The 18640-nt window shown below is 52.9% G+C and overlaps 1 protein-coding gene across 2 annotated transcripts in view; it reads left to right on the top strand.

Annotated features, from left to right (window-relative positions):
• The window catches only part of LOC140395520 (uncharacterized), a 1079902-nt gene that overhangs the window by 413235 nt on the left and 648027 nt on the right, over positions 1-18640 (top strand). For both annotated transcript variants that reach the window (XM_072483429.1, XM_072483418.1), the window contains one exon: positions 7571-7686. In XM_072483429.1, coding sequence (XP_072339530.1) covers positions 7571-7686 — 116 coding nt within the window. The remainder of the gene's footprint in view (positions 1-7570; positions 7687-18640) is intronic.

The raw sequence follows: 18640 nt of genomic DNA, 5'->3' as shown, positions 1-18640 counted from the left end.
GAGATGTTGGCTGGTTTTCTGCTGGCAGCTTGTGTAGGGTCTCCCATATCTGGGTGCGAGCAAAGCCCACCATAGCTGCAAAACCTCTGACTGTTAACATTGATGGGGAAAGTAAAGTACTGATTGGCACTGGTGAACAGAGCATTGTGAGCTTTTTGATGCATACACCCAACCCCGGCCCCCACCATCACTGAATTTTATTTCCACTGCTACTGTGGTGCATTTTGAACTCATGTCCTAATGGATAATTTGGATTTGGATTTGGGTTTATTGTCACATGTACTGAGGTACAGTGAAAAGTATTGTTCTGTGTACAGTCCAGACAGATTGTTCCATACATGAAAAACATAGGACATGCGATAGATACACAATGTTAGTACATAAAGATCAGGTGAAGCATGCGGAGTGTAATAGTACTCAGTAGAGAGGATGCATGGAGAGATTAGTTCAGGCCATAAGAGGGTCATCCAGAGTCTGGTAACAGTAGGGAAGAAGCTGTTTTTGAATGTGTTAGTGCGAGTTCTCAGATTTTTGTATCCCCTGCCTGATGGAAGAAGTTGGAATAGAGAATAGCTTGGGTGGGGGGTCTTTGATTATGCTGCCCACTTTCCCAAGGCAGCAGGAAGTGTAGACAGAGTCAATGGATGGGAGGCGGGTCCGCATGATGGGACTGGACTGTGTTTATGACTCTCTGTAGTTTCTTACGGTCTTGGGCCAAGCAGTTGCCACACCAGGCTGTGATGCCGCCAGATAGGATGCTTTCTATGGTGCACCTGTAAAAGAATCAATGTGGATATGCCGAATTTCCTTAGTTTCCTGAGGAAGTATTGGCGCTGTTGTGCTTTCTTGGTCGTAGCGTCGACGTGGGTGGACCAGGACAGATTGTTGGTGATGTGCACACCTCGGTATTTGAAGCTGTCAACCATCTCCACCTCGGCACCATTGATGGAGAAAGACATATGTACGATACTTTGCTTCCTGAAGTCAATGACCAGTTCCTGAGTTTTGCGGACATTGAGGGGGAGTTTGTTGTTGTTGCACCACGCCACTAGGTCCTCTCTCTCCCTCCTGTATTCTGATTCGTCATTGTTCGAGATCTGACCCACTATGGTCGTGTCATCAACAAACTTGTAGATGGAGTTGGAGCCAAGTTTGGCCACACAGTCGTGTGTGTACAGGGAGTATAGTAGGAGGCTAACTACGCAGCCTTGCGGGGCCCCGGTATTGAGGACTGTCGTGGAGGAGGTGTTGTTGTTTATCATTATGATTGTGGTCTGTGAGTCAAGAAGACGAGGATCCAGTTGCAGAGGGAGGAGCTACGTATTAGTTTTTGGAGCTTTGATATGAGCTTGGCTGGGATTATGGTGTTGAAGGCAGAGCTGTAGTCAATGAATAGGAATCTGACGTAGGAGTCCTTGTTGTCGAGATGTTCCAAGGATGAGTATAGGGCCAGGGAGATAGCCTCTGCTGTGGACCGGTTGTGGCGGTATGCAAATTGCAGTGAATCAAGGCATTCTGGGAGTATGGAGTTGGTGTGTTTCATGACCAATCTCTCGAAGCACTTCATAATGATAAATGTCAAGGCCGGATGGTAGTCGTTGAGGCACATTGCCTGGTTCTTCTTTGGCACCGGTATGATGGTGGTCTTCTTGAAGCAGGTAGGAACCTCAGAACGGAGTGGGGAGAGGTTGAAGATGTCCGTGAGCACACCCGGCAGTTGGTCGGTACAGGATCTAAGTGCACGACATGGTGAAAGAACTCAGCTTATTAAAGGAGCAGATGGTGCAGTGGACCCATGGTGGTTCACCCATCCAGGGGAGAAGGCATTCTCCTTCTTCTCCCAAGTACATAATGTTTATTCACAGATCAACTTCTTTGTAGTGGGAAAATCGGTGCTTCCTGGGCTAGTAAGAGCGGAATATTCTGCAATCGTAATCTCTGCACGCTCCACATATATGGATGTAAGGTTGGAGGTGAGCCATGCCCATGCCCCCTCCATGGAGGTTGGATACAGCCCTCCTGGCCGACAAGGTCTTCTGTGAGTCCATAGATGAGTATGTTACTAACAACCAGAACGGGGAGGTCTCATCCTCCACGTCCTGGGAAGCACTGAAGGCTGTACAAACATGGAGACAAGGACAACTGCCTGCTGGCTCACCAGCTGTGAAAGCAGGTAGCCACAAGGAAAATAGTCCAGATTAGCGACAGCAAAGGCATCTTGGTAGCGGAGCCGGATCAGGTCAATGAGACATTCGAGACTTTCTACCGGGAGCTGTACACCTCTGAGCCCCCAGTAGGGGACTTGAGGATGAAGCAATTCCTCGATGGACTGGACATGTCAGTCATGGAGGAGGATAGGAGATGGGGCCTTGAAGCACCGCTGGAAGTGGGAGAAATCATGGAGAATATCAGCTCCATGCAGGCGGGAAGGCGTCGGGACCGAGTGGTTTCCCGGCGGACTTCTACAAAAGATTTGTGACAGCACTGGCCCCGCACCTGTGGGAGATGTTCACAGATTTGCTGGCGAGTGGCACCCTGCTGCCTACGCTAGCACAAGTCTCAATCTCACTGATACCTAAGTAAGACAAAGACCCAACAAAATGCAGTTCCTACAGACCCATCTTGCTACTAAACACAGACGTGAAAATACTGGCCAAGATCCTAGCCAAAAGGCTGGAGGACTGCGTACCAGAGATGGTAGCAGAAGACTAGACAGGCTTTGTCAAGGGTAGACAGCTAACATCGAACATCAGGGGCCTGCTAAACATGATCATGACCCCATCCGGGGATAGAACATCTGAGCTGATTGTCTCCCTGGATGTAGAAAAGGCCTTTGACAGGGTCAAATGGAAGTACCTCCTCAAGGTACTGGAGCGGTTCAGGCTTGGAACAGGGTTGACCGTCTGGATGAAATTCCTGTACAACGTTCCCACAGTGAGCGTACGGACAAATGCCACCAGCTCTAAGTACTAAGTATTCACTTCCTCTGCTGGTTCTTTGTTCCCTATTACTACTTCTCCAGCCTCATTTTCCAGTCGTCCAATGTCCACTCTTGCCTCTCTCTTACCTTTAATATATTAAAAATCCTCTTGCAATCTTCCTTTATATTACTAGCTAGCTTACACTCCTAGGGGGCTTTTCACAGTAACTTCATTGTAAGCTTACTGGTGACAATAAAGATTATTCTTATTTAATCTTCTCCCCTCTTATTGCTTTTTTAGTTGTCCTCTGCTTGCTTTTAAAGGCTTCTCAATCCTCTGGCTTCCCACTAATTATTGCCTCCTTGTAAACTTTGTATTTTGCTTTTATGCTGTCCTTGACTTGCCTCGTCAGCCATGGATGCCTTGCCCTCCACTTAGCATGTTTCCTTCTCCTTGGGATGAATTTCTGTTGTGCCTCCTGAATAACCCCCAAAACTCTTTCCACTGCTGTTCCACTGTCTAGTCTCCTTTTCCAATCAACTCTGGTCAGCTCCTCCCTCATGTCCTTGTATTTACCCTTATTTAATTGTAATACTGTTACATCTGATTGCAGCTTCTTCCTCTCAGGGTGAATTCTATCACATTATGGTCACTGCTGCCTACCTTCACCTTAAGTTCCCTAATCAAGTCTGCCTCATTACACACCAAGTCCAGAATTGCCTGTTCCCTAGTAAGCTCTACCACAAGCGCTCCAAAAAACCTTCTCATAGACATTCCACAAATTCCTTTACTTGGGATCCACTCCCATCCTGATTTTCCCAGTCCACCTGCATTTTGAAGTCCCCCATGATTATTGTGATATTGCCTTTTTTACATGCCTTTTCTATCTCCTGATTTATTTTCTGCCCCACATACTAACTACTGCTGGGGGCCTGCACATAACTCCCATCAGGGTCCATCCTTTGCACTTCCTCAACTCTACCCACACAGATTCTACACCTTCTGGTTCTATATCGCTTCTTTCTATTTAATTTCATCCATTACGAACAATGCAACCTTGCCCCCTCTGCCCATCTGCCTGTCCTTTCATTGGGCACATATCTTTAGATATGTGTGGGCAGCATGGTAACATAGTGGTTAGCACTATGACTTCACAGCGCCAGGGTCCCAGGTTCGATTCTCGGCTTGGGTCACTGTCTGTGCAGAGTCTGTACGTTCTCCCTGTGTCTGTGTGGGTTTCCTCCGGGTGCTCAGGTTTCCTCAACAAGTCCAGAAAGACGTGCTGTTAGGTAATTTTTACATTCTGAATTCTCCTTCTGTGTACCCGAACAGGTGCTGGAATGTGGCGACTCGGGGCTTTTCACAGTAACTTCATTGCAGTGTTAATGTAAGCCTACATGTGACAGTAAAGATTATTAATTATAATTAATTAATAAAAAGATATTTAGATCCCTGCCCTGATCCCCTTGCAGCCACGTCTCTGTGATGCCCACAACATCGTACCCGCCAATTTCATTGTGTGGAACAGGTTCATTTGTTTCGTAGACTGTGCACATTTAGGTACAACACTCTCAGTCCTGCATTGACCACATACCCTTCTCATAGTTGCTTCCTTTTTTGCTCTGCCTTAAGTTAGATTCCTGCTGCTTTCTGTACTCTCGGTTATGTGTCCTGGAAACTTTACTAACCTCTCCTGAGCTCTCTTTAACTAATATAAAGTCCTCATCATTAACATGCACTCCCACCTTCTCCTTTAACTTTGATTTTCTAATTTTCCATTCAATTAATCCCTCTCCCCAACTATTTAGTTTAAAGCCCTACCTATTACCCTAGTTATGCGATTCACCAGGACTCTGGTCCCAGCATGATTCAGATGAAGACTGTCCCATCGGAACAGCTCCCTCATGCCCCAATACTGGTGCCAATTTCCCATGAATTCAGACCCATTTCTCCCACACCAACCTTTGAGCCACCCATTTACCTCTTTCATGCTATTGATCCTGTGCCAATTAGATTGTGGCTCAGGTAGTAATCTGGAGCTTCTACTTTTTAATTTAGCCCCTAGCTGCTCATATTCCTTCAGCAGAATCTCTCTCCCTGTTCTACCTATGTCGTTGTACCAACGTGGACCACAACAACTGGATCTTTACCTTCCCACTTCAACTTCCTCTGCAGCCCAGATGAGATATCCCAAACCCGAGCACCAGGCAGGCAACACAATTTTGGGACTCTTTATCCTGGTCACAGAGAACAGTGTAAATGCCCCTAACTATACTATCTCCGATTATGACATTTCTTTTCTCCCCCCCCACTAGAATGGCTCCCTGTACCACGGTGCTATGGTCAGTTTGCTCATCCTCCCCATAATTCCTGCTCTCATCCACACAGGGAGCAAGAGTCTCGAACAAGGACAAGGACAAGTGCTGAGGCACCTGCAATCCTCGCTCCATGATCTCTCTACCTACCTCACTCAAAGTCACACCTTCCTGTCCCTGAACACTGGCCGAATTCAAGGTAGTTAATCTCGGGGGTACGACAGCCTCCTGGTACACAGTGTCCATGTAGCTCTCCCCTCCCTGATGTGCCGCAGCATCGGAAGCTGACACTCCAGCTCATCAACTCTGAGCCAAAGTAACCTCAAGCAACCAACACTTGCTCCAAATATGTTCACTTGGTACCACAATAGGGTCCACCAACTCCCACATCATGCAGGTACAACACTTTGCCTGGCCCTGCATCTTTATTTAATTTAATTAGAAATTAATTTGTTTTTTTATTTAAATTTCCAGCTGTTTTTTAGTCTTTCTAATCTGTAAAAATTTCTCCTTGTTACCTTTAATCTGGAAATAAATAATAGCTAATGCAAATTAGCAAATCCTTACCAGCCGATGAATTTACCGTTTTCCTATGACATCACTCTTTGCTTTTCTCTATCCCTACCGTTCTCTCCACGCTCTTTACTGAAGTCTCGCTTCGCTCTCTCCGAGCTCTTTACTGAAGTCTCGCCTCTCTCTCTCCGAGCTCTTTACTGACATCTCGCCTCGCTCTCTCCGCGCTCTTTACTGAAGTCTTGCCTCTTTCTCTCCGAGCTCTTTACTGAAGTCTCGCCTATCTCTTTCCGAACTCTTTACTGAAGTCTCGCCTCTCTCTCTGAACTCTTTACTGAAGTCTCGACTCTATCTCCGCGCTCTTTATTGAAGTCTCGCCTCACTCTCACTGCGCTCTTTACTGAAGTCTCGCCTCACTCGCTCCGCACTCTACTGAAGTCTCGCCTCTCTCTCTCCAGTCTCTTTACTGAAGTCTCGTCTCTCTCTCTCTGAGCTCTTTACTGAAGTCTCGCCTCTCTCTCTCTGCACTCTTTACTGAAGTCTCGCCTCTCTCTCCACGCTCTTTACTGAAGTCTCGCCTCTCTCCAAGCTCTTTACTGAAGTCTCGCCTCTCTCTCTCCGCGCTCTTTACTGAATTCTCGCCTCTCTCTCCGTGCTCTTTACTTAAGTCTCGCCTCTCTCTCTCCGTGCTCTTTACTGAAGTTTCGCCTCTCTTTCCACACTCTTTACTGAATTCTCGCCTCCCTCTCTCCGAGCTCTTTACTGAAGTCTCGCCTCTCTCTCTCCGAGTTCTTTATTGAAGTCGCACCTCTCTGTCTCTGCGCTCTTTACTGATGTCTCGCCTCTCTCTCCGTGCTCTTTACTGATGTCACGTCTCTCTTTCCTTGCTCTTTACTAAAGTCTCACCTCCCTCGCAACGCTCTTTAATGAAGTCTCACCTCCCTCGCAACGCTCTTTACTCCAATATCTCTGAGAGACCAATCCTGCCAGAATTTACCAGGTTGGGTGCTGTGGTGGAACTTGCACAATTTTACGATAAAATTGCATTGAGTTCCTTAAAAAAATCTGATTTGCAAATATTTATGATGTATATTTATTTATGATGTATAATATTTATGCAGGTGCCTTGGTTGCCTGAGAAATATGTGAGGTTGTGTAATGGTTCACCTGATAGCAGTAGGGCAGGGTGTCAAGTATTCTGAAGCAATTTCTACACCACATCCCTACTATTCCTCCCAGACTGGGTGCATAAAATTGTCCCTGAAGTCTTTGGGGTAGATCTTAACTTTGTATGATAGTATAAAATGAGTGAAATCAATGGAAATATAAATCATGAGGGATATAAAATGGTGTCCTGATTAGCTGTTGCACTGAATCAAGATTGACCTAATTGTCACAATGAATTCAGTTGAACTCATTTTATTTACACAACTCAAACAAGCGAAAACAGTGAGAACTGAAGTACAAGTTAATTTGCTCTTGCAAGTTTCTTTTACATTTTTAATTGATATTTCTTCAGAATCTGGCCAAATGCCCAGAGGTTGGTTGATTTGTAATTTGTGGCATTAAAGTAGAAGTAGCAGATAGAGTAGTTGATGACAATTTTAACCATAGAATCAATTCATGTAGCTAGAGTGAAGATAAAAATGTACAGGATCTGAGAATTATGAACAAAATATTGAAATATTCCTCAATATTAATCCTAAATGAGTAAGAGATATACAACTTTAGATTAGAACTGGAATAATAAACATTAATAGGTACCAAGAATTTTCTGATGTGCGCTGTGATAGTTATAAATTGACAACCTTCCAATTTCAGATGTGTTCCAGGGTGGTTGCGCCAGAGAAACTTATGCACAGAATCAAGCATTGGAAAAGTACATACACTGTGAAGGAACGAATTCAACTCTATGAGTTTATGGACTTATTGCTACTGTAAGTGTTGAAACTCCACCGTAATATTACATTCTCCTTATAGTCGCCTTTTGAAGAATATTTTGTTATCTAAGAAACATGGGAACCAAGAGTCAGCCACTCAGCAGCTTAAGCCTACTCCATCATTCCATCAGGTTAAGGCTGAGCTACACAGCAATTTTATTTACTCACCTTTTAAATTTTTTTTAGAGTACCCAATTAATTTTTCCCAATTCAGGGGCAATTTAGAGTGGCCAATCCACCTACTCTGCACATCTTTGGGTTGTGGGGACAAAACCCACGCAAACACAGGGAAAATGTGCAAACTCCACACGGACAGTGATCCAGGGCCAGAATCGAACCTGGGACCTCGGCGCCGTGAGGCAGCAATGCTAACCACTGCGCCGCCGTGCTGCCCATTTACCCACTTTTTATCCATACTCCTTGATACTTTGTCTAACAAAAATGTATGAAGCTGAATCTTCAAATTTTTAATTGGCCCAGCAGCCACAGTTTTTTGGGGGGGAGAGTTCTACATTTTGACTTCCCTACATGTGAAGATGTACATTCTGATCCCACTCCTAAATGCTGAGATTTAATTTTATGGTGAAGCTCTCTTGTTCAGGTGTCCCCGAATGGAGGAAATAGTTTCTCTCTCTCTATCCTATTGAATAATTTTCTCATGTTAACTGTCTCAACTAGATCACCTCTCACCTTCTAAATACAAGGGAATACAAGTCAAGTTTTTCTTTTGTAAGGCAACATTGTGTTCAGGGTTAAGGACTTAATTTATAATTTTCCAATTTTAAGGCACAATTTCTAAATCTAGAGAACTTTTGAACATCATGATTGACACACCTGCAATTTCCTCACAAATTATTTTAGTAATTTAAGACCTGGATAGAAACCAAGTAGAGATTTGTCTATCCTAAGTCCCATGATTTTCTCCATTGCTGTTTTTTTTTCTTATATTAAATCCAATGTTTCTCTCCTTGACTAATTTTTATGTACCTTTGTATTGCTGGTCTTCTGGACTATTTTTCTACCATGAAAACTCAAGATTTTTTTCTATTTATTTAAAAATCTGCCATTTTCTTATTGTTCATTATAGTTTCACCGCATCTGCTTTTACAGGGCCAACATTTTCACTTACGATTCTATGATGGGGGAGAAATTTGATAACACTGGTCAGCTGGCACAAAACTGGGATAGGGAATGATCCTTGTGTTGGAACAAGCTGGCCCACAGCTAGATCAAAATGAGGCCTGGGACCTCATTTGATTGATTGATTGATTTGATTTGGTTTATTGTCACATGTACCGAAGTACAGTGAAATGTATTTTTCTGCGGCCGAGGGAACGTACACAGTACGTATTTAGTAGACAAAAAGAATAATCAACAGAGAACATTGGCAAATGGTACATCGACAAACAGTGATTGGTTACAGTGCGGAACAAGAGGCCAAACAAAGCAAATATATGAGCAGGAGCAGTATAGGGCATCGTGAATAGTGTTCTTACAGGGAACAGATCAGTCCGAGGGGGGTCTTGAGGAGTCCTGTAGCTGTGGAAAATTTAAATTTGAACTGTGAGCTGCAGATATTTGGTGGCAGTGAATTAAATATGAATTTCTGGCCACTGTTTTAACAGTAAAGACATCAGAGAGGACAGGGGTCAGAGCGCTGATGAATAGGAGGAGGCCGAGCTGAGACTGGCAACAGTCTTTGCAGAGCTAGGAGGATGATTATGCTTCTGTGATTCAGCTTGGTTTATTTGTTTCAAGGATAAAGGCATTATACAAATCCAAGTTTTGATCTCTTGTCTTAAAAGCAAGACCTGCGGCCGGATTCTCTGTTTCTGAGACTAAGTGGTAATGCCGGGGCAGGATTTGTGGACTGCTACAACATCAAAACTGCCGTTGCACCTGGAACGATTCAGCAGCCGTTAAGGGGCTAGCACCGGCGCCATGTGGAACACAATCGACTCCAGTGAAAAACGATGCCGGATTCGCCAGATCCGTAATTGACACTCAGGAGGCTGACAAGCTGCAGCCGCATATACATATTTCACTCCCCACACACACCATCTCAGCCAACAAGATGGCAGCAAGACGCGCGGCCCTGAGGTTCACCGATGCGGAGACCCTGCGAGACGCTGTGGAGGAGAGGCAGGCGACCCTGTTGCACGGATGGGAAGGAGGATGCCAGCCGGTGCCGTTTGCCGGGCCTAGATGCAGGTGGCAGAGGTTGACAGCGCATTGGGGCAACACCATCCGTACTGGCCAGCACGGATGGAAGAAACTGCTCAACTTTCTCAGGGCCAGGGTGAGTAGGCAGCACTGTGTCCTGAGCAGCAACCTCCATCCCACACACCCATAACCCCACACCCCCTCCACCTGGAGGGTGGCAGAACTCCAACCCTGCACCACACGCCGGTGCTCATACTGGCCGCCATGGCCAGGTGCCCTGGCCACTGAAGCCAACACTGCACGGATGGCGATGGTGGCGAATCCCGCTGCCCGGGCATCCTGGTGGCCTTGGTACACATTGAAATGGATGTGCCAACTGGGCATATAAGGCCTTGTTAACGGGACAGATGCACCTGTGCATTGAGCTCTGTGAGATCCCAGACAGGTCCCCACTCGGCACCTGAAAGGACCCCACCGCATAAAAGTTCAGGGCGACTGTCACCTTGACAGCCACCGGGAGAGGGTGTACTCTCCCATTCCGTGGGTGCGCCATGAACCGGCAGATAAGTCACACTGTCCCCCTGTTCAGCCAGAGTCATCGATGGCATGCACGATCCGGAAGGTCCTCGAATGACACGCACTACCGGTACATGCGAGGCCTCATGCGGCGCCTTCTTTGCAACTCCTCCTCTTCCTTGACCTGTTGTGCGGCCAGCTTTCCATCCTCACCGGCTGCCTCCTGTTCCTCTGGGGCGGGCTCTGCTCTTGCAACTTCCTCCTCCTCGAGCAGCTTCAGCTCATACAGCCTCAGTGCATTACCCAGGGCTGCTGCAACTGGGAGGAAGGGCATGATTGCTGGTTGAAATCCAATATCCATTGTCTGCAGGGGGTGAAAGACCAACATGTTAGCATGGTGCCTGCCCCCCTGCCCATCCAGGGCCGCCATGCTACATGGTGGCCCTAGTTGGCACTGTAGACCCTGACCCCGCATGTCCCCCCTCCCCCATCCCCACATCCCTGGCCCCGTCAGTGCCCAGCACCGAGGGGACCTCTAGCCCTGGCATTCATCCTTGCTTCCAGGGGTGCCATCGCTGCCACTTGCCAGCGGTACTCTCCACAGCCCCATGCGCCCCCCCCCCCCCCTGTAGGGCTGATGTGGGCGTGTGATGCCTCGCTGAACGGTGGTGACCGGTTGAGGGGTGTGGTATGGCGGAAGGTGGTGTGCAGGTGTGGTGGAGGAGAGGGTGGGGGCTGGAGTGCAGGGGCTGTTGAGTGGGGGGGGGGGGGCACCCATACGGACAGTGGCACTCTGCAGAACCAGGCACTAAAGTGGGCGGTCAGTGGGGTGTGCAGTATGATGGCTGCCTCGCAGGCTGCAGCAATGGCGGTCTGTGCCTGGACACCATCCCAGTCCAGTTGGGGGTCACCCCTCCCTCACAACGCATCCCCTCAATATCCCACCCCCTCCAGACCAGGTTACCCCCCCCGCCCCGTCCCGCTGCCACCCAGCCATTGCAGCCAGTGTCAGGTCTGGAAACCCACAGTTGCACTTCTCCGTCTCCTACCTCCTCTCTCTCGCTCATCAGCTGGGAATTACCCCCAGTGTAGCTGGAGAATCACGGCTATGCAAACGACATTTACTGTATGTGCAGAGTAGAACGCATCGACTCCACTGTGAGGCACTGGAAGATTGCGATTTGGCGTGAACCTGGCATCCGCCACGATTTGAGTAACAAAACCAATTTGCTGCCCAATCACCTTTCCCAATTTCGGCGTCAGCTGATGGAAAATTCCTCCCCCGATAGGTATCCTTGCTGCATATCTCCTCCCTGCCCAGCATGGGTCATACCCCGAACAGACTAGGGGAGGGGATTGAACTTGCACCCTTCTTACACTGAGCCTCTGACATTAACACCCATTGGTTTATTAGGTATATCTACATAATAGTTTTCTCTTTTGAGATCATCTATTCGCTCGAGCTACCATATGAGCACAAATGAAAAGACAAGGATGAGGAAAAGGCCATCGAAACATATTGGGCTGAATTCTCCATCGTCCGACAGGCAAGGGTGGCCGCACAACATGTGCGCCAGGGCCGACGTGCATGGGACGTTCTGATCACCTCCAGGTTCACCGGCTAGGGGGACTGGCCACTGGCCAGATATTGCATCCCACTTCAACACACCACCGCCCCTCCCTGGCCTCCCCCTCCCTGGACGACCATCTCCCTGGTCCTACACTCATCCCTGGAGCATCTCGACAACAAGGACTCCTATATCAGACCCCTATACATTCACTCTAGCTCTGCCTTCAACACCATAATCCCAGCCAAGCTCATATCAAAGGTCCAAAATCTAGGACTTGGCTCCTCACTCTGCAACTGGATCGTCGACTTCCTGACCCACAGACCAGAATCAGTAAGGATAAACAACAGCATCTCCTCCATGATAGTCCTCAATACCGGGGACCCGCAAGGCTACGCACTTAACCCTCTACTATACTCCCTGTACACACACGACTGCGTGGCAAAATTTGGTTTCAACTCCTTCTACAGGTTTGCTGATGACACGGCCATAGTGGGCCGGACCTCGAAAAACAATGAGTCAGAATACAGGAGGGAGATAGAGAACCTACTGGAGTGGTGTAATGACAACAATCTCTTCATCAATGTCAGCAAAACGGAAGAGCTGTCATTGACTTCAGGAAGCAAAGTATCGTACACACCCTTGTCTGCATCAACGGGACCAAGGTGGAGATGATTGACAGCTTCAAATTCCAACATCACCACACAATCTGTCTGGTCCACACATGTTGACGCTACCACCAAGAAAGCACAGCAGCGTCTATACTTCCTCAGGAAACTAAGGATATTCGGCAGCTGCCGATATTGAGCCCTGCACTTCTGGCCGCGGGTCCGCGCATGTGCGCGACGGCCGTTTTCACGCCGGCCCCCGCGCAACATGGCGGAGCCGCACAGTGGACCAGCGCGGAAGAAGATAGCCCCTCCCCCCCAGATTTCACGTGCCTGCCGATCGGTAGCCCCCAATCGTGGGCCTGGCCATCGTGGAGGCCCCCCCCCGGAATCTGATCCACCCGCCCCCCCCCACCAGGACGGTCACCCCAGGTGCAAGTCCGAGCTCCCGCTGGGTGAAAGCATACGAGAACTACGGCGGCCAGAACTCTGTGGGAACCTAGCCAGTCAACCGCGGAGATTCACCCCGGGAGCCTCTTTCAACAGCCCCCGACTGGCGTCGCATCGACCGTGCGCACGCGCGACTGGCGCCAATTCTTCGGTCGCCGGAGATTTGCGTCCCGGCGTCGAAGCCGTTCACGGGTCTCAGACCCCATTCTCCGTCCCCGCGCAGAACAAGGGGCGAAATTCTCCGTTATCGGCGGAAAGTCCGCCGATCGGCGCAAAAAACGGCGCAAATCCGACTTGCGTCACGTCGGAAAAATGGGTCGAAAGTCTCTGGCCCGAAATGGGCTAGCAGCGATGTAACGGGATCCGCGCTTGCGCAGTGGTTCACGTCATACGCGCCGCACGGCGTGACGGCTCATAAGGCCGCGCTGCTCCCCCCCACCTGACCGAAACACCCGACCGGAACACCCGACTGGATGGCTGGCCGTCGCTCAGCCCCGAGGTTCGAGTCACGGGATGTGGAGGCGCTCCTGGACGCGGTGGAGCAGAGGAGGGACGCCCTGTATCCCGGGCACGGCCGCAGAGTTGCCCCACGCCACAGCCGGCGCCTGTGGAGGGAAGTGGCAGAGGCCGTCACCTCTGCGGCCCTGACACCACGGACAGGCACCCAGTGCCACAAGAAGGTGAACAATCTCGTCAGAGCAGGCAGGGTGAGCCTCCCATATCCCCCCCTCCCCCATATCCCCCCTCCCCCATATCCCCCCTCCCCCATATCCCCCCTCCCCCATATCCCCCATATCCCCCCTCCCCCATATCCCCCCTTCCCCCTCTCCCATATCCCCCATATCCCCCCTCCCCATATCCCCCCTCCCCCATATCCCCCTCCCCATATCCCCCATATCCCCCCTTCCCCCATATCCCCCCTCCCCCATATACCCCCTCCCCCATATTCCCCTCCCCCATATCCCCCCTCCCCCATATCCCCCCTCCCCCATATCCCCCATATACCCCCTCCCCCATATCCCCCCTCCCCCATATACCCCCTCCCCCATATCCCCTCCCCCATATCCCCCCTTCCCCCATATCCCCTCTCCCCCATATCCCCCTCCCCCATATCCCCCCTCCCCATATCCCCCTCCCCCATATCCCCCATATCCCCTTCCCCCATATCCCCCACTCCCCCATATCCCCCCTCCCCCATATACCCCCTCCCCCCCTCCCCATATCCCCCCCTCCCCATATCCCCCTCCCCATATCCCCCCTCCCCCATATCCCCCTCCCCCATATCCCCCATATCCCCCCTCCCCCATATCCCCCATATCCCCCCTCCCCCATATCCCCCATATCCCCAAGTGAATCCAGCCCTAACCTTAACCTCTGCAATGCACGCGCAACCAATGGCGTGCATTCATATACCTGCCTAACAGTGTTGCCTTTTACCCCTGCCACCGCCCCCCCCCCCCACAGGAGAAGCGCGCACACAACAATAGGGAGCATGTGAGGACTGGAGGAGGCCCCGCTGATGAGAGGCCACTGACCGAACACGAGGAAAGGGCCCTGGAACTGGCTGGCGGACCTGACGACCGGGAGGTTGCTGATGCAGAGGTCGGGGGCGTACTAGCAAGTGAGCCACCGACAGCCCGTCCCCATATCCCCCCTCCCCTATATCCCCCTCCCCCATATCACCTGATCACTGCCTGATGTCTAACCATGCATGCTTCATTGTGTATCGCAGGACCAAACGTCCAGGCAGCCATCCCCGCAGATGCAGACCGCCCGCAGGATGCCCCTCGGAGGCCACGGGAGACGGAGAGACACGGACCCTCCAGCATGCGACGCCCGCAGGATGCCCCTCACACACCACGGGAGATGGAGAGACCCGGACCCTCCAGCATGTGACGCCCACAGGATGCCCCTCGGAGGCCACGGGAGACGGAGCGACCCGGACCCTCCAGCATGCGACGCCCGCAGGATGCCCCTCGCACACCACGGGGGACGGAGAGACCTGGAGCAACGGGGAGACGACACCCCCGTCACGTGCGGGAGCGACCACCCAGCGACGAGCGGGGCAGCCACAGGCCCCCGTCACATCCGAGCCAGGACACCACTACCCAGGACACCACTACCCAGGACACCACTACCCTGGACACCACTACCCGGGACAGCACTGCCCAGGACACCCCTACCCGGGACAGCACTACCCAGGAAGATGAAATACCGGACAGTGACTCAGAGTGGATGGGTGGAGACGAACCCCCACCCCAAAGTGCAATGGACTCAGAGTGGGACGAAGAGCACGACACAACGCCACTGCTGTCACCAACACCCTCCACCATCGCAGAAACACTCACCTCGGTTGGGCACTTTAGTGATGAGGCGTCTGGTACACTCACTGGTGCGCACAGCACAGCCGTCCCGGTACAGCAGGTGGAGGTAGTAGCAGCAGAGGGGCGGGGCGGTCGGAGGGCAGCCCAGCCCAAGCGAACATCTGCCGCCCAGATGGATCGCGGGTTCCTGGAGTTACCACACCCACCCATAGATCCGATGCAACCACCGACCCGGAGACGAGCGAAGAGGGTGACGGCCGGCTTGCGGCGGCTGCAGTCGCAGGTGGAGGAGTCCACCCGCGTCCAGGAGCTGGGAGTGGTGCCGGTCATGCGTGCCACCCAGGCTGACACCGCACGGGTGGCGTCCGCGGTGGAGGCAAAGGGTGCGACGGTGTCAGACATGGGGAACGGTTTGCGAGGCCTGGGGCTTTCCGTGCAGGCGGCGTCTGTGGCCCAGGACATGGCTGCCCTCTCACAGGAGGCCATGAGCCAGTGCCAGCGCCAGATGGCAGAGGCGCTCAACGCCATAGTCCAGTCTCTGCAGGCCATGGCCCAGTCTCAGCAGGCCATGGCCCAGTCTCTGCAGGCCATCGCTGAGGGCATCGGCGCCAGTGGCCATGTGCGAGCCGGCGTCGCACTGTCACAGACAGGGTTTGCCAACCCCCTGGGCTCCATGGCTGCAAACCTGCAGACCCCTGTCGATACCAGCATGGGCCTCCAGGACTGGCAGCGCCAGATGTTGGGGGGGGCGTTGGATGGCCAGTCCGTTCGCATCCCCCACCCATGTAGAGGCCTGGGGGCCATCGGGCACCCCGAGGGAGGAGGAGGTGGTGTGGTCCGTCCCGGCTCCCCCTGTAGGGGAGGTCCTGGTACACCGCGACACCTCGGACTCCCCCCCTTCCGTCCCAGGTGCATCGGGTGGGCAACGGGCAGGACAGGCTGGCAGCTCGCCATCCCAGTCGCCCGGGCCGCAGCCTGGCCCATCTAGGCCAGGACACCCCAGGAAACGGCCGCCAAAGGGATCCAGTGTCAGAGGGCAGGAATCACAGGAGTCCACTTCCAGTTCTGCTGTACCGTCTGGGGAACCACGTAGACGTAGTCAAAGGGCCCGTAAGGCCAAACAATTAGACACTGAGTAAGTTGGCACGGGTGCAGGGCACAGATGAGTTTTAGGGGCTAGGGCACGTGCATGAACTCGTTTGGTTATTAAAGTCAATGTTACACCTACAGAAGCTGCCTTTGTGCTCTGTCCAAAGTGTGCGGGGGTGTCATGTACGTTGAGCGCAAGTGTGTGTGTGAGGGGTGGTCTTACCTCAGCCCCAGGTGAGTCTGCCCCCTTCCCCCTGGGCCGCCATCAACATCCCCCGGGCAGAGGACGGGACCGTGCGCTGCAGTGTCACAGCCGCATGCAGGGATGGTCCGGGTGGATGGTGGTACTGTGGCCATGGGTCAGACATAGTCCAACGATGTGGAGCCAGGAGCTCACCGCAGGGCGGGTTGTCATCATCCTCCATGGCCTGCAATAGACACGCGTCCACCCGCAACTGTGTGAGCCCGGCCCGTTGTGCCGCAGGTGGATCGGCAATGGGGGGGGGGTGGTGGGCATGCGGGTGAGGTGGGTGGGGTTGGGGAGGGGGGTGAGGGTGCTGGGTGGGTGGATGGGTGGGGGGTGTGGGTGGTCGGCTGTTGCCATGGTGTGCGGTCTGTGGCCATACTACCCGATTCCCACGCCCATCTAGTCAGTGAAGCGGGCGGCTTGGGCCAGCTGGTAACGGTGGACAGCCACCCGCCTGTGTCTACCCCGTCTGCCCTGACCATTACCCCCATCCCCCTCATCTGGGGAGGACTGCGCCTCTTCCTGCTGCTCCTCCACTCCGCCCTCCTCTGCCTGCGGCACATCGCCCCTCTGCTGGGCTATGTTGTGCAGGACTCAGCACACCACAATGATGCGGCCGACCCTATCTGACCGATACTGGAGGGCGCCCCCAGAGAGGTCCAGGCACCTGAAACACATCTTCAGCACGCCAAAGCACCTCTCTATCACTCCCCTTGTCGCTACATGGGCATCATTGTAGCGGTTCTCCGCCTCATTGCGTGGCCTCCGTATAGGCATCATCAGCCACGATCGCAATGGGTAGCCCCTGTCGTCCAGCAACCAGCCCCTCAGCCGGGGATGGCATCCCTCGTACATGCCGGGGATGGATGATCGCGACATCACGTATGAGTCGTGTACACTGCCTGGGTAACGGGCGCAGACGTGCAGGATCATCATGCGGTGGTCGCAGACCACCTGTATGTTCATCGAATAGGTCCCCTTCCTATTGGTGAACACGGCCCTGTTATCTGCAGGTGGCCGCACGGCGACGTGCATCCCATCGATCGCGCCCTGGACCATGGGGAACCCGGCCACGGCAGAGAAGCCCACGGCCCGGGCATCTTGGCTGGCCGGGTCCACGGGGAAGCGGCTGTAGCGGTGCGCCATGGCATATAGGGCATCTGTCACTGCCCAGATGCACCGATGCACCGATGTCTGCGATATGCCGGACAGGTCCCCACTCGGTGCCTGGAATGACCCCGTTGCATAAAAGTTCAGGGCCACCGTAACCTTGACGGACACGGGGAGAGGGTGTCCCCCGCCAGTGCCACGCGGTGACAGGTGTGCCAGCAGGTGGCAGATGTGTGCCACGGTTTCCCGCCTCATCCGGAGTCTCCTCCTGCATTCACGGTCCGTGAGGTCCTGGTATGACTGCCGGGGCCGGTACACACGGGGCGCCCTCGGGTGCCTCCGTTGCCGTGGGGCCGCGACGTCCTCCTCCCCCTCCTCGTCCTGTCGGTCAGGTGTCCCTCCAGCCTGGGCGGCTGCCACCTGTCCCTCTGCGGCAGCCTGCGCCGCCTCTCTGGCACGCTCCTCCTCCTCATCCAGGGCAACATAGACATTAGCGGCTGCCGCCACGGCGGCCAACATCGCTGGATGATCGGAAAACATGACGGCCTGGCGGGGGGGAGCGGAACGACGACATGTCATCATTGCCCATATCCCCTCCTCCCCCCAGCCAGGTGGCATGGACCGCATGGGTCCAACTGTTGGAGGCTGGCACCTGGCCAGGTGGACCAACTCACTTGCCCTCGCATCCCCCTCCCCGGCACGGACCCCCCCCCCCCATCCCCCTCCCCGGCACGGACTCCCCCCATCCCCCTCCCCGACATGGACCCCCCCCAACCTCCACCCCGGCACGGACCCCCCCATCCCCCTCCCCGGCACGGACCCCCCCCCCATCCCACTCCCCGACACGGACCCCCCCCAACCTCCACCCCGGCACGG

The sequence above is a fragment of the Scyliorhinus torazame genome, chromosome 2 (assembly GCF_047496885.1).
Source record: "Scyliorhinus torazame isolate Kashiwa2021f chromosome 2, sScyTor2.1, whole genome shotgun sequence".
NCBI classification, from domain to species: domain Eukaryota; kingdom Metazoa; phylum Chordata; class Chondrichthyes; order Carcharhiniformes; family Scyliorhinidae; genus Scyliorhinus; species Scyliorhinus torazame.
The sequence above is the reverse complement of the archived record's forward strand: the minus strand, read 5'-3'. Positions and strand labels throughout refer to the sequence as shown.